The sequence below is a fragment of the Odocoileus virginianus genome, chromosome 19 (genome assembly GCF_023699985.2).
Source record: "Odocoileus virginianus isolate 20LAN1187 ecotype Illinois chromosome 19, Ovbor_1.2, whole genome shotgun sequence".
Taxonomy (NCBI): Eukaryota; Metazoa; Chordata; class Mammalia; order Artiodactyla; family Cervidae; genus Odocoileus; species Odocoileus virginianus.
The window spans coordinates 42538529-42555505 of record NC_069692.1 but is presented as its reverse complement, the minus strand read 5'-3'; the positions used below and the strand labels follow the sequence as shown (position 1 = coordinate 42555505).

At 39.5% G+C, this 16977-nt stretch overlaps 1 protein-coding gene across 4 annotated transcripts in view; it reads left to right on the top strand.

Annotated features, from left to right (window-relative positions):
• The first annotated feature begins 332 nt into the window (after positions 1–332).
• Positions 333–16977, top strand: part of CASP8AP2 (caspase 8 associated protein 2) — a 37481-nt gene continuing 20836 nt past the window's right edge. For 3 of the 4 annotated variants that reach the window (XR_011481924.1, XM_070450107.1, XM_020898199.2), the window contains exons 1-3: positions 333–412; positions 11306–11388; positions 15955–16023. Coding sequence is in view for 3 of the 4 variants with exons in the window: in XM_070450107.1 (XP_070306208.1) it covers positions 11334–11388; positions 15955–16023 (124 nt within the window). In the remaining variant the exon portion in view is untranslated. Of the gene's footprint in view, positions 413–432; positions 677–11305; positions 11389–15954; positions 16024–16977 lie in introns of those variants that run through there. The other variant, XM_020898200.2, reaches the window with a different exon arrangement.

Genomic DNA, 16977 nt, shown 5'->3' with positions numbered 1-16977 from the left:
TTGAACAAAGAACCAAATAAATTAGTCGAATTAACAGAACAAAGAACTAAGTAAATGACAGAGCCTTCTCAACTATTGCTTTTCCCTTTCATTAAAGAGCTCCCAGACCCCACCCACCTCAGCCAAGGTTCTGCCCCTTCCGTAGAGAAGCCCCGCCCCTTCTTCCCCGCCACGGCAGGCCCCGCCCCTTTGCCCCAAACACGCGAGTTTGGCGCCAACCGTGTTTTTTTTAATCCCTCCCAAAGGCGGGAACTATTAATGTGCGCCGAGGACGTGCATTGCGTCCGATCCGATTGGCCATGGACGCTCAGTCCCGCCTCCGGGTGCTAATAGCGAGCTGGCATTGGTGGAGATGCAGGGAGACCAGGGTGTCCAGAGAGGATCCCAGGCTGCTTTGGGCCAGGCGGGGCGGGTAAGTTCTTGTGGGGGTCCGGTCTGCGCGGAGCTTCTGGGAAGAGTTTGAAGGGCGCGGTAGTCCCCGTAGCGGAGGCTGACTGCGTCCGGGGATCCAGGGCGTTGAAGGGAGCAGCGGAATCGGTGGGGGTTGGCGTGCGTCTGATGTCCGGGGCTCCCAGGAAGCCGCGTTCCGCGGATGCAGCTTCTGGGCTTTCACTCCAGATCCCTCTGTGGTCCTTCGAGAGAATTCGGGAGGGGGCGGGGGCGAGGACTAGCGCAGGTAGGAATTGTCCTTTCGACCACTCTTCCTGCCCCTCCCCTCCAAAACCTATCTCTCCTTGGAATTGTCCTTTCGACCATTCTTCCTTCCCCTCCCCCCCCAAAACCTATTTCTCCTTGGAATGTACTTGTTCGGATGCGATTCTCTGCAGGAATGGGTCTTTCCTGTGTCTGTTGATCATTGATGTAGTTTGTTTGTTTCGGCCACTCTTATACCCAGAGAAGTTGTTTACCTTAATCTATACAGATATGAGAATCTTTTCCTAACACAGAGTAGACCCTAAGTCAGGTGAGAATGTATAATTCGTAGAGTCTCAAGATTTGCGCTTCACACATCAACTTGCCATTGATTCTGATTCCTCCCTGCTCTTTCCCATTCTTTACAGCTCCAGCTCCAAACCTTGTCTGTGTTGAAGGCTCCTCCTCCATCTCACTCAGGGCTCCTCCTCTCATCTCAATCAAAAGATTGGAGGGGGGACAGAGGCCTTCCGGGGAAGAATCCCCCTACCCCAATTAGTTCTAGCGTTTCTTGCCATTTTGCAAGAGATCACCCATTTAAAAAGAATTTTTTTATATTCTTCTCTCTAATGAATATTCTTGGTTTTGTCATCTGGCTTTAGAGACAGTTGGGTTTAATCCCAGGTCTCCCTTTACCAGCTGTTGGACCTTGAGGCAAGTTTCTCTTATCTATTTCTGCATCTGTAAATTGAAAAAATAATAGTTTGTACCTCATAGGACTTTGGGAGGATTTAAGATAAATTAATAATCTATTTAAGAGCATTTAGGTCAGTGGCTGGCACATAGGGTACAGTATATATGGTGTTTGTTACTCTTTTCCCTGTACATCATTTTAGGGATCTTGCTATATTTGATTAAGCCTTTTCTGTGAGCCTAAAGATACCCTTTCCCTCTCCCCTGACTATTTGTCTACAGATATTTTTGTTTTTCTCTACAAATGTTTATTTCATTCCCTCGATTTTTTTTTCTTAAAGGAAACCTACTTCAGACTGTCTCTTAAAGACATCCTATCACAAAAGCTTAGGTGATCCTTCTCTCATCTGCTTTGCCTTCACATTTGAATTCATTGGGATTGTTCCTCAAAAGATTATGAGTGAGCTTGCGACTCTTTTCTTTCATCATCATGGTTCTCAACTTTAAAAATTTGCCTCTGCACTTTGGTGCAACTTTCCTATCAGAAACAACTCTCATTGTATATGAGACACTCATTTGGAGAAAGATGAGAGCAACTGTGAAAAATCCATCTTCTCAAGAGATACTGATACATAATTCCTCTTCTGTTTCCTGTCTTCCTTTTCATGAGAATCACTGGTCTCTGTAAAGATCTCAGCTATAGCAGTTGTGTCTTTTTAATTGATGAAGTATAGTTGCTTTACAATGTTGTGTTAGTTTCTGGTATACAGCAAAGTGATTCAGATTTATATATTCTTTTACTCTATATATTCTTTTTCATGTTATTTTTCATTATGGTTCATTACAGGATATTGAATATAGTTTGCTGTGCTATAGGACCTTATGGTTTATCTATTTCATATATAGTAGTTTGTATCTGCTAACCCAAACTCCTGATTTATCCCTTCCACCCACTCCTTTTCCCCTTTGATAACTATAAACTTGTTTTCTGTGTCTGTGAATCTTTCTGTTTTGTGAATAAGTACATTTGTGTCATATTTTAGATTCCACATGTAAATGATCTCACATGGTATTTGTCTTAGTCTTTCTGACTTAACTTCACTCAGTATAACAATCTTGGTCTAGCCATGTTGCTGAAGATAACAATTTCGTTCTTTTTTATGGCTGAGTAGTATTCCATAGTGTATGTATACCACATCTTTTTTATCCATTCACTTGTCAGTGGACATTTGGGTAGTTTCTAATCTTGGGTGTTGTTCAGTTCAGCTCAGTCGTGTCCAACTCTTTGCAACGCCATGAACCGCAGCATGCCAGGCCTCCCTGTCCACCAACTGCCGGAGTCTACCCAAAAACCCGTGTCCATCGAGTCAGTGATGCCATCCAACCATCTCATCCTCTGTTGTCCCCTTCTCTTCCTGCACTCAGTCTTTCCCAGCATCAGGGTCTCTTCAAATGAGTCAACTCTTCACATCAGGTGGCCAAAGGATTGGAGTTTCAGCTTCAACATCAGTCCTTCCAATGAACACCCAGGACTGATCTCCTTTAGGATGGACTGGTTGGATCTCCTTGCATCCAAGGGACTCTCAAGAGTCTTCTCCAACACCACAGTGCAAAAGCATCATTTCTTTGGTGCTCAGCTTTCTTTATAGTCCAACTCTCACATCCATACATGACTACTGGAAAAACTTGACTAGATGAACCTTTGTTGACAAAGTAATATCTCTGCTTTTTAATATGCTATCTAGGTTGGTCATAACTTTCCCTCCAAGGAGCAAGCATCTTTTAATTTCTTTCTTTTTTTTTTTTTTTAGCCTCTTAATTTCATGGCTGTAGTCACCATCTGCAGTGATTTTGGAGCCCCCAAAATAAAGTCAGCCACTATTTCCAGTGTTTCTCCATCTACTAGCCATGACGTGGTGGGTCCAGATGCCATGATCTTAGTTTTCTGAATGTTGAGCTTTAAGCCAAATTTTTTCACTCTCTTTCACTTTCATCAAGAGGCTGTTTATTTCTTCACTTTCTGCCATAAGGGTGGTGTCATCTGCATATCTGAGGTTATTGATATTTCTCCCAGCAATCTTGATTCCAGCTTGTGTTTCCTCCAGTCCAGCATTTCTAAACAGTAGCAATTATGTCTTGTCTTCGGTGCTATATACTGTTCAGACATCTTGTCCTGAATGTTCTACAGATAATTCAACATGTCTTCTTTGGTTCTCCATTTCAGTTAAAAGCATGACTACCTTGTTATTGAAACTAGGAACTGAAGAGTTGTCTTTAGCAAATTGGGATTTTGATTATTTCAGCAAATATTTTTTTTATTACCTACCAACCTGTCAGACTCTGTGCTGAGAGCTGGGGATACAATGATAAACAGAACAGACTAGGGCCTGGTCTTGGTAGAGCATATAGTCTAGTGGATGAGACAGATATTTCTCTAGGAATCCCACACAAATGTATTCATAAACTGAAAAGAGGCCATGTAGAGAAAGGACACAGTGTTATAAGAATATTTAACAGATGGTTAAATTTAACAGGGGCTTCCCTGGTGATTTCGACAGTGAAGATCTGCCTGCAATGCAATAGACCCAGGCTCGCTCCCTGGGTTGGGTTGAGTCATGTCTGACTCTTTGCGACCTTGTGAAGTGTAGGCTGTCAGGAGTCTCCTGCATCTCTTGCATTGCAGGTGGATTCTTTACTGCTGAGCCGCTGGGGAAGCCCGTAAGCCACAGTATCAAGAGGAATTGAGTGAAGGAGGGCAGTGAGAAAGGAGCACTCCCTGCCGAGGCTCTGGTGGGAGGAACAGACTCTCCTAGGAGCTGAAGGAAGGCCCTTAGGATCAGAGCAGAGGCTCCCGGAGAATGGGGGAGGATGATGGAGACTAACACTGCAGCTTCCCCAGTGGTCAGTGGTAAAGAATCCGCCTGCAGTGCAGGAGACCCTGGTTCGTTCTCTGGGTCAGAAAGATGCCCTGGAGAAGGGAGTGGCAACCTACTCCAGTATTCTTGCCTGGGGAATCCTATGGACAGAGGAGCCTGGCGGGCTACAGTCCATGGGGTCTCACAGAGTCAGACATGGCTGAAGCGATGTAGCGCACAGCCCACAACGCTTAGAGGAGTGGGCAGAAGCTGGCTTACTCGGGGCTTTGTAAGCAGGACTGTGACAGACGTGTGTTCTAACCTAGGGTCAGCTGGAAGCACTGAAGAGTTTTAAACATAAGAGGGAACATGATCATATTTGCATTTTGAAAAGACAGCTCAGGCTGTGGTTTTGAAATGGGCAGTACTGGGTACTTGAATAGGTGCGTACATGCTAAGTTGCTTCAGTCGTGTCCGACTCTCTGTGACCCTGTGGATAGTAGCCCTCCAGGCTCTTCCGTCCATGGGACTCTCCAGGCAGGAATACTGGAGTGGATTGCCATTTCTTCCGCCAGGGGATCTTCCCGACCCAGGGATCGAACCTACATCTCTTACATCTGCTGCGTTGGCAGGCGAGGATCTTTACCACTAGATCCACCTGGGAAGCCCGATACTTGAATACATTTTTCCTTAAATCTTTTTAATTCTGTCACTGAAATCTCCGAGGTCTGCTTCTCATCTTTATTTCCACAGTTAATAACTCAGTCACCCCTCATTGTCTCCTGTATGTTATCATAGCCTTTGCTGTCTGCCTCGTTACTAATATTTTCGACACTCTTCTTGCTAGAGTTGAATGTCTGAAATGCAGATTTTTTTCTTTGAAATGCAGATTTGACAATTATATTTCTTGGCCTTAAAAGCTTTTAGTGGTTCCCTCATTCTGTGGTTGAAGAAGTCCAAGTATTTCACCAGACTTTCTAAAACCTCAGTTCTCACATTCTGTTCTGTGGGTATTCAAACCCAGACTTGCTTGTGAACTTATTGATAGATGTGGGAAGATGGTGTCAGGAAGTGTGTTTGCTCGCAGGAATCCAGTTTCACTGAACCTTGGGATTTTGGAAATCTTGGGGTCGTGAGTGAGAGGGTCAAAAGTGTAGGTGGCACTGTCTGCGCTGACTTTATTCAGTAGGTGTTGGGGAGTAATACGAAGTTTCTGAGCAGGAAATGAGATGAACAGGGTTGCTTTGGATGAACTAACTCAACAATTGTGGGTAGCATGTGTTTGGAGAGGGAAGATAACTAGCTAGCTATAGTGGAGGCTGAAACAAATTTCTTTAGCAAGAACAAAGGAAAGGGGAGAAGCATCAATAGGGATGCTACTCAAAGAAACAGCAATATCAGGAGGTGACAGATGTTGATGGAAAGTTTTTTTTTTTTGGTTTGGTTTTGGACTTGGTGAGCGTGGACTTACAGGAATGTATTTATTAACTTTAGCATCTTACCGCTGACTCTTGGTTTTTATTTTAGTACAGACAGTTCCTAGTTTTCAGGCACCGAAGGAGCAGCACAGGAGTCTGATCTGGAATCCCTGTTTTTTGTAGCAGCTCTTGCTCTCTATCCCAACTTCTTTGTGTTTGCCCATCAGATGTTGAATCCAGACTTTGCTTTGCAGTTGTAGAAAATAAGATACAGATGTCCCGGAGCTTGTCACCTTAGGAGAGAATTCAGATACACTTTTACAAGGGCCAAATAGCATTTAGAACTAGTTATGTGTTACTAAATTGTAACTACAGCTCTGTGAAGTCTTCCCTGTGAGCTTTTCATGATGAATAAGACTTTGTAGTCTTTTGAGTGAGAGCCAGTGAACAAACCAAGAGCTTTAGTTAATGGATATAGATATATTTTGGTTAAGGGTCTTTTGGTTGATTTCCTTGTTTATTCAGCACACCTTTATTTTCATATTTATGTATTAAGTGCTGAGAATATAGAGATTTCTAAAACTTGATCTCTGCTTTCAGGTTGCTCATATTCTGTCTAACTGCTGTCTAGTACAGCCACCTCTAGCCACATATGGCCATTTAACTTTTTTTTTTTTTCCTCTTGGCCATGCTACACAGCTTGAGGGATCTTAGTTCCCCAACTAGGGATTGAGCCCCCGAGCCCCCTGCGATGGAAGTGTGGAGTCCTAACCACTGGACCACCAGGGAGCCCCCTCTTTAACTCTTTAGTTAATTAAAACAAGCTACAATTTAAACATCAGTCTCAGCGTATTAGGCCAAATAATGGATTCACCAATATGTTCATGTTCTAATCTTAGGAACCTATGAATATGTTGCCTTACATGGCAAAAGAAAGTTTGCAGGGGATTCCCTGGTCCAGGTTAATGGAGAAGAGTGTTAAGAGTCCAAGGTGTGGATATTATGTGTGCTTACTGCTCCTTTGCTGATGGAGCAAAGAAATATCAATACGTGTGTGTCTACTAACTCATGTATACACATGTACCTATAATTATTTCTATATCTAATCATCTGTACCTATGTTGAGTTCAGTGTGTGTTCTTACTGATGTCTTCAGCTATAATCTGTTACCACAGGGGTCATTTTTTGTATGTTCTCTTGCTTTTCTGTAACCTTCTGCTTCAGTAGCAAGAATCCTGGCTCTCACTACCAACCATTGATTACATCATTCAATTCCAATATACATGTATTACAGATTGGAACTATTAATTTGTACCCTGGTGGGAAGCAACTTCATCAACTAGAAGACAGTACTTATACTAATTGAGATTTTAATGCTATACCATCTTCCATTTGGGGGTATAAATCTTACTTGTCCTTAGTGTACTTTTGTTTTTGTTTTTTGTTTAATGTCTTGCTGGATGCAGTTGGCTAATACTTTTAAAAGACTATTTCTATGTTCCTAAGAAAGATTGACCTATAGTTTTCCTGTCTTGTAATTTTCCTATTTTGTCCTGTCTTTGCCCAGTTTTGATGTCTAGACTGTACTAACCTTATAAATCTTGTCTCTCAGCCTTTTCCCCCCATTTGTTGTCTGGAATAGATTTTATCTCTTCTTCGAAGGTATGATAGAATTACAAGTTTCTTTATGGGTAGATTACTGTATCAAACTATTTAATCATTATTTAATCATCCTAGATTAACTACTGTGTTGAATTATTTTAAAATGTGTTCATATTTTCTGTTTCTTCTTTAGTCAGTTTTGAGAAGTTACATTTTTCTAAAAAACCATCTGTTTCATTGAACGTTCAGATATCTTCTGTTAATAACTTAATCTCCGCTGTGTGTCAAACTGCTGTGCGTGTGTGTCCACTCAGTCGTGTCCGACTCTCTGGGACCCCGTGGGCTGTAGCCCGCCAGGCTCCTCTGTCCATGGGGTTCTCCTGGCAGGAATACTGGAGTGAGTTGCCGTTTCACTCTCCAGGGGATCTTCCTGACCCAGGGATCGAACCTGAGTCTCCTGCAGCTCCTACATTGGCAGGCGTGTTCTTTACTGATGAACCACTGGGGAAGCCCTTCTGAAGCCATGGTCCTTTTCTATTTCCGATGTTTGTTCTATATTTTTCTTTGTTAGTTTTGCCAGGTATATGTCTATTTTATTCATCCCTTTAAAGAACTAGTATTTATTTTTGTTCATCTTTAGAGCGTTTGTTTCTTTTCACTAATTTAGTTTTTTATGTGTTTCTTTCAGTTTACTTTGTTCTCGTTGTTGAGTTGGATGACCTAATTAATATTTTGTATTCTTTCCCTATAAACTTATTTAGCTCTATAACTTTTCCTCTAAAAGTACTGTTTTCGTTGTACTCCACAAATGTTTTGTAGTATATTCATTGTTAGCTCTGTGTATTTCCCAGTTTCCATTAATGTTTGTTCTTTGCCCTATGTGTGTGATTTTTGAAAGTAATTGGGAAATTTGAAAATGCACTGTTAATTTCAAATTTTATTAATAAAGCATATCTGTGAAATTTGTTGAAACTCACTATTATAATATGTTGTCCGTTTTTATAAATGTGCTTGGAAGTAATATAAGTGTAGTAATTTAGTGTAGGTAAATCATCAGATCAAATCTGTCAATTTTGTGTTCAGAGCTGTATCTTTAAATCTCTTTTAACTGCTCGATTAGCAGAGTGTGTTAAAACCTCTGTTGTGACTGCCTATGAGTCTCAGACAAAAGCCACCTGGTAGCTTTAAAAGAGAAAGCGTGTTAGAAAGAATTGTTAACAGCGAGTTGGAATAACTGGGAATTGGTTAATAAAGAGTTAATGATAACCCTAAGAAACAAGGAGTAGCAGATACAGGATCAGCCACTACCTTTAGGGTTGAGATAGATCATCCAGAGAAGACCCATCTGCCCATCGTTGGAAAGAGTGTGGCCGGGCTCATTGAATGGTGGCGAAGTTGCCCAGTGCCTTGCTGGTGACAGTGCAGCCAGCATTGAACCGAGCAGAGGAGGTGCCTAGAGAAGCCCCTAGATGCTGCTGGTTGTTGGGTGCTGTGGGGTCCAGGCGTTGAAGCTGCCCTCTCCCTAAGCCTAGCAGGAGAAGGCTGTGTCCTGGACAAGTCCATTGTAGTAGCAGCCTTATGTATAGGAGGCAGGCATGTAGGAAATTGTGCCCTTGCAGAAACCTAGTGCTGGAGAAGCTGTGTGCTGTAGGTACTGAATGCTGGGGAACGCTGGCTCCGCAGGAACCTGGCCCGCCAGACGTGCTCCAAGTCGGAAGAGAAGCCGCCCTCCTTTCCAGGGCCCCATCAGCGCTCTCTGCTGACAGGGCTGTATGCAGGGCTAGTTAGCGCAGAGAGATTTTCAAGGCCTACCTCCATTATCACACAAGGGTAGATAGGGAATAAAGAGGCATTGTAATTGCCACAGTTCCTTTAACTTTGTGTGTTTATACATATATGTAAATAATTCTCAGAAACAATTATAAATAATTCTCAGAGACAATTTTGAAGATCTCTTAGTGCTCCATGTACTGTGACTAAGAAATGAACAGTCACTTTTCTCTTAAATTTTAAAAGGAATTTAAAAGTATACATTTTATTTGGTGGTAGGGGCCTAGAAAGTAAGGTTTGCAGACAGTGATCCCATAAACAGTTGGAGAAAAGTTTAAGACAGGTAAGGGGCAAAAACTCAGGATTTTTTGGATCTCTTGTATTTCCCAATTTTGAATAACCAAGACAGGTAGAGTCTTTTTCTTTTTAGAGTAATAACTGCCAATAGTAAAAACTGAAACTGTGAAATGATAGGCAATGAAGGCATTGATCTGTTTGATCTGTTTCACCAGGTCATCAGATTAATTGGTCACCATTTTGTGGGGAAAAAAAAAATCCATTGAGTGATGCTCCCTTCCGTTTGCAGCTAGTCGTAGGCTACTGCCAGGAAACCTGTGCGTTTCTTCTCCATCCATTGGGTGCTGCCTTACCAAGAGTTAGTTGTGTTACTTGCCAAATGTGATTCTGCCATCTTTGCCTTCTGTAATTATTGCGCAGGCTATGACAGAGTTGATTGCTGCAGACATACACATGTACTTTGATTTTATTTAAAGGCATACTATATAAATTATATCTCTGTGGTACATGATGACTTCTTCTTTGAGTATACATCCAGTGATTAGAGCTCTGACTTCCTTGCACACCCAGAAGATGTTGCTTGGGATTTCCCGGACTGTTTTCATTTGAGTAACAAATTCTATACTTCTGAGTCCATCTGAGTACAGACTAGATTTTCTCTTCCAGTATTTTGGATTATGTCACCCTCACTTGATTTGACAGCAATTGTAAGTGTCTTGCTTCTCACCTTTTAGACTTTCTAGAACATTCAGCCTAGTTTTCCCTGGGAAATAGCTGAATAGTAACCTTACTCCAGTATTCTTACCTGGGAAGTTCCATGGAGAGAGGAGGCTGGCAGGTTATAGTCCATGGGGTTGCAAAGAGTCGGACATAGTGACTAAAACAACAACAACATACTTTTACTTAGAAAAATAAGGAAATTAGCATAATTGGATTTGATAATAGATGCATCTGGTCGTTGGTAGCTTATTTCGGTTGATGAGAGCAGACCTGTGCAGGCACAGATACCCATAATAACCCCAAATAGCCACAGAGGCCATGGTTCATTGACTGTGGGCAGCATTCAGATATCTCACAGGCAGAATGGAGAGTGTCAGATAAGTTAGTGACTGTCAGGTACTTCAAGATATTCTTAGAACTGCTTTGGATTCTTATGTTGCTCCAGTCTTGTGCCACATCAAATATTCCTGTATATACATTTTTGTAATCATGTGCTTGGTATATCTATAGAGCAAATTACTAGACATGAAATTGTTTAAATTGAACTTAAAAACTTAATAGCTGTTGCCAGAGTACCTCCTCAGAGTTTGTACCAGTATACGCTTGATGTATGAGAGTCTTTGTGAATATTGTTTAGTTGCTAAGTCGTATCTGATTCTTTTGCAACCCCATGGACTGTAGCCTGCCAGGCTCCTCTGTCCTAGGCAAGAATCTAGGAGTGGGTTGCCATTTCCTTCTCCAGGGGATCTTCCCGACCCAGTTATCAAACCCAGGTCTCCTGTGTTGGCACGCAGACTCTACCACAGAGCCACGTGGGAAGCCCATGAGAGTGTTTGTGTCACTTTTCCCCCACCTTTGCTAGCCTAGTATAGCATCGAGCTCTAACTCTTCGCAATTTGCCCATCTTACTCCCTTGCTGGTGAAGACGTGTATGTGTAGAGTCTCATGCACATCTAAGGTTACCCCCAGGTTTGATGATTTGTTAAGAGGACTCAGAACTCACCATGTATTTGCACTTCGTATGATAGTTGACTTATTTTAGTATAAAAGTTAACTTATCTTTTGGTCTACTTTATAAAATTGGCATCATTTGCTTTCTGATATGGGTTAACCATGTCAACAAGTTTAAGATTTTTTGTTTTATAGTTTTAGCTTTTAGAAAATGCCAGACATTAAAAAAAAAAAAAAAACCAAAGCAGAGTGAACCCTGTCATTGTGTCCAAATTTGAAAGTTATCTTTTAACTTAAAGCTAAGTTTAGTCTCTGAATTGTGAGGTTGATTTTAACAGTGGAGAATATTTCTATTTAATACCTTAGATGGAGACTATCAAAAAGAAATAGGATCATGGCAGCAGATGACGACAATGGTGATGGAACAAGTTTATTTGATGTCTTTTCTGGTAAGAGCTCATTTTAATTTTCTTTCTAAATTTATTTAATTATAAAGTCATGTATTTATTCTCATTGATCACACTGTCATTATCAACCTTTTCTCCCCACACATAAATGAATACAGTGAAGTGCTTGGCAAATAGAAAGTGCTTAGTGAGTGAGAACATTCTTATTTTATACTTTCAGGCCTCTTAAATATAATAAAATTAACAACTTTGCCAGTATAAGCAGTAATGATTTTTTATTGTCATATGAAAAAATATAAGGAAAAAAATATAAGGAAAAAAGCTGGCTTGAAACTCAACACTCAAAAATGAAGATCATGGTATTCGGTCCCGTCACTTCATGCAGACAGATGAGGAAAAAATGGAAATAGTGACAGACTTTATTTTGGGGGGCCAAAATCACTGTGGATAGTGACTGCAGCCATGAAGTTAAAAGACGCTTATTTCTTGGAAGAAAAGCTATAACGAATCTAGACGTGTGTGCGTGCTAAGTTGCTTCAGTTGTGTTCAACTCCTTGCAACACCCTGGACTGTAGTCCACGGGATTCTCCAGGCAAGAGTACTGGAGTGGGTTGCCATTTCCTCCTCCCAGTGATCTTCCCGGCCCAGGGGTCATAGCCGCATAGCTCCTGGGTGTCCTGTGTTGCGGGTGGATTCTTTACCGTTAAGCCACCTGGGAAGCCTGACAAACCTAGACAGCACATTAAAAAGCAGAGACATCGTTTTGCCGACCAAGGTCCGTCTAGTCAAAGCTGTGGTTTCTCCAGTATCATGTGCGGATGTGAGAGCTGGACCATGAAGAAGGCTGAGCGCTGAAGAACTGATGCTTTCAAACTGTGCTGCTTTAGAAGACTCTTGAGAGTCTCTTGGACAGCAAGGAGATCAAACTAGTCAATCTTAAAATCAGCCCTGAATATTCTTTGGAAGGACTTGATCCTGAAGCTCCAATACTTTGGTCACCTGATGCAAAGAGCCAGCTCATTGGAAAAGACCCCAATGCTGGGAAAGACTGAGGGCAAGGAGAAGTAGACAACAGGATGAGGTGGTTGGATGGCATTATCAACTCAGTGGACATGAGTTTGAGCAAACTCCAGGAGACAGTGAAGGACAGGGAGGCCTGGCGTGCTGCAGTCCATGGGGTCACAGAGGGTCAGGCATGACTGAGGGACTGAACAGTGAACTAGGGGAATTCCCTGGTGGTCCAATGGTTAGTACTTGGTGCTTTCATTGATAAGGTGTATGTGTATGTGTTTATATATATATATACACACACATATACCATATATATACTTACCATATATATATATATGATAGATACTTGTTGGAATTGATATTTCCAGTAAATGGAGTGGTACTTGCTTATTGTTGTTTAGGGAGAGTCACAAATAGATGATCAGTTTGAAATAGACAGCCAAAATCTAATAGTAAAATAAGCTCATAAAATGGAAATATTTTTAGTAATATGCAGATTTTAAACTTCCAAATTCTGGCATAACATTTTAGTTCTTTGGTCTTAATTCTAATTATGCTATGACAATCTCATTAAATTTATTGAGGATATAGTTGTATATTTATTGATCAGAATTATAATTGCTGTAGAATGAAAAAGGGTAGTTGTAAAACATGTGTAGTAGAATTCCATTTTTGCTTGATAGTGGTTTAGTAACTATATCATGTCTGACTCTTGTGACCCCATGGACTGCAGCCTGCCAGACTTCTCTGTCCATGGGGTTCTCCGGGCAAGAATACTGAAGTGGTTTGCCATTTCCTTCTCCAGGGGATCTTCCTGACCCAGGGATCGACCCCATGTCTCCTGCATTGCAGGCAGATTCTTTACCAACTGAACTAGGAGGAAGAATATGTTTTAAAAAACTAATATCCATAGACATGAAATAGATTCATGTGGAATATGGTCATCATAACCACTCTGGATAGCATTATTTGATTTTTGGTGTTATTTAATTATTTTTGCTGATGTTTTTTCAAATTGTTATGCTGCTATATATTTGTCTTATGATATTTTTTCTTTGAAAAATTCTAAACCAATAGAAAAATGGAAAGTATAATGACCACCTTTACTTTTCATTTAGATTCATAAGTATCACAACTGTAACTCTTATTTTGAAGGACAAAACTATTTTGTTATTCTCATTTGCTGGAAATAGCTGTTTTCATTTCTGTATATTGCTCTTTCTCAAGTTTTTGTCCACATGCATACGTTGTTTTGATAGTTACATACATAGTGTATGTTTTTATTTTTACTAGTTAACATGATTTCACCAACATTTTTATTCATATAACATTTTTTGTACTTGTCTTTTATTATATCTGTAATTTCAAACTTATAGAAAAGTTGCAAGAATAAAAACATGCAAGGAACCTTTTACCTATGCCAGTGGCCTTAACATTGTGCACATACTTTTTTATTTATACACATACATGCACACAGTTTTTTCCTGACCTATTTGATAATCAGTTGTATACATTATGGTCCTTTACATCCAAATACTTCAGTGTCGGGATTTCCCGGGTGGTCCAGTGGCTGGGACTCTGTGCTCCTAATGGAGGGGGCCCAGGTTTGATGCCTGGTCAGGAAACTAGATCCCACATGCTGTTACTAAGACCCAATGCAACCAAATAAAATAAATAAAATATAAAAAAAAAACAACAAAAAAAAACCCAACAAATACTTCAGTGTATATTTCACAAGCAAAAGTTGGTTTTCTTACTTAAAGACGGCATAATCATCAATTTCAGTAAATTTAACACTAATACTATAATTTTACTTAGTCTACCATCTTTATACCAGTTTTATCAGTTAATACAGTAATGTCCTTTATTGCTGTGATTGGATTTAGACCTATCATTTTAAAAGTTTAGTTTATCTCATCAGTTTTTTTCCTTTCTGATTTTCTTGCCTTTTTCAGATATTTGAATATATTTTAGAATTTCATTCTGATTTGCACATTAGCTTTTTGGTTATACCTTTCTGCGCTGTTTTTTATAGTTGGTTGCTCAAGGGACTGCAGTATACATCTTTAGCATTTTATAGTCTAGTTCTTAAAAGGTGTTTATTATTTATTTTATGTATTTATTTTATAATGTATTTATTTTACATTATGTACAAATAAAATGTTTTTACTTTATAGTCTAAATCTTTATGTAAGATGTAGAATCTTGTACATATAGTTGCATTTGGCCTCCTTCCGTCCCTTTATGTTGAAGATGTCATGAACCCTACAGTGCTGTAATTTTTATTTTAGCCTGTTGTATGTATCTTAAATAAACTAAGAGGAGTTAAAACCTATTGAGGTGAAATATTAGTCTTTTGTATTTACTCAGTTATCTACCAGTTTGGTCCTTCTAGTATCCTCTAGCACCCTTCTAGAATCACTTTCCTTCCCGTTGTCTCTTTTTTTCTGGGACTCCAGGTCTATAGTATGTGAGAACTCGTGATATTCTATAGGTTAGTAAGATTGATCTTTTTTAAAATATTTTTTCCTCTATTCTTGCAATTGGATAATTTATTGATCTGTCTTCAAGCTCACTGCCTCTTCTGTTGAATCTTTTTACATTAGGTATTGTAGGTTCAGTTTTAGAATTTTCATTTGGTTTTGGAGTTGTTTTTATTTTCTACCAAGATTTCTTTTGAGAAGTTTTGAATTGCGTTTTGGACATTGTAAGTGTTCGAGATACATGATTCTGTTATATTCCTCTGAAAGTGTTTTTAATTTTAGCAGGCATTTATCTCAACTGAACTTAGTCTTCTGTCTTCCCTGTGGTGAACAGTAGCTGCACTCTCTGTTTAGCTCAGAGATTCTTTAGCTTTTAGCTGGACTCCTGGGAGTTTTAACCTTTGCTTGTGTTATTCAGATTTGGGCACAGTTTGGGGAGTCCTTTCTGTGGCTCTTTGGATTTCCTCTTTGTAGTTGCTGTTATCACCCCCAAAGTTTTTTCTCTAGTTCTTCAAGCTATTAGGACTAGAAGTGTCCATCTGAGTTTTTCTGCCTACTGTGGTTCCAACTAGAGCTTATCCTTGCGCAAAAACTTGTAAAAAAGGGGGAGAGGAATTCATTGCTTCTTGCAGCGGTCACCTCCTCTACAGTTTTTGCCTGCTTTGGATTTCTCTTTAGTTCTTCAGATAGCCTTTTTTTTTTTTTTTAATTTAGGAACCGTTTACATATAATATTTAAGTAATTTCAGATGTACAATATAATAATTCCATGTTTGTATATATTCTGAAATGATTGCTACAGTAAGTCTGGTGATAGAGCATTAACTGCAGTTAGCTTTTAATATTTTGTTTAGAGTTTTTATTTTTGCAGGAAGATTGTTCTGATACTGGATTGGGAATCTTATTACTAGTATGGTTTTTGAAAGTGAGTTTTTAAGTCTGTATCTGTGTACTAAGATGTGTGTGTCTATAAGGATGTACAAAATCTTCTAAACAGTTTTCTTTTTTGGCATAAGACTGATACTCTTTTTCTGGTCCTACAGAGTAGAAATGGAAAAACTTCACTAAGTACATAGAGTCAGTTTTAACCAGCCTTTGATTTTTTTTTTTTCCAGCTTCTCCTCTTAAAAATAATGATGAAGGTTCTTTGGACATATATGCTGGGTTGGACAGTGCTGGTTCTGGTATGTAAATTCTGTAACAAAATGCTTTCTTATTTTGTTTGGTCAGTCTGTTGGAAGTGTTTATTTTGTTGTTACCAATTCCTGGCATAACTCATAGCTTCTCAACAATTTGCCTTTTCTTTGAAGTGATTATACTCAGGTAACTATTTTTTAACCAACATCTTTATCAGTGAAAAAATTAGCCCTTAGGTTTGTTTTTCACCTGGGTGTCAGGTTTAATTGGACCTTACGGAAAAGTATTTTGTACCATTGAAAAAAGCCTGGTGGCGGTGACTGCATGTATTACCTCACACACTGTTACAGGCTACATGACACTGGAACTTTTGGAAGGGTAGGCACTCTATGTATTTTCAAATGAATCAGTACGAGTGTAATATGCAGAGAATCTAATGATCTTTCTAATTGAGAAAACTTTGCTGCAATCTTATTTTTCAAAGCTTTGAACAAATATGATCTTTACATCTGATTTGTTGATAAATTTGTTGTAGATAAAGTGGTTCTCTAGTTCTAATCTGAAATTAGTATAGATTTAGATGAAATACAAGAGATGGGGAAATGTATAGCTCTTTGTGTAGAGGTAGACCCTACATCAAAACGCTTGACATGTATATTTTTCCTTTTTTACCCTAGTTTTATTGAGATATAATTGACATATAATATTAAGTAAGTTTAAGATGTATAGTGTGTTGATTTTATACACTTAAATATTGTGAAATAATAACCACCATAGCATTAGCTAACACCTGTATAGCATCACGTGATTACTATCTCTTTAGGATTACTCTCAGCAATTTTTGATTATATAAAATAGTGTTATTAACTATTATCACTATGTTGTACATTATATCCCCAGAACTTAATCATCTTATAGCTGGAAGTTTGTACTTGTCCACAAACTCAGAAGAGTTTGATCAATATCTCTTTTCCCCCACCCCTAGCCCTTGGTAACCATCG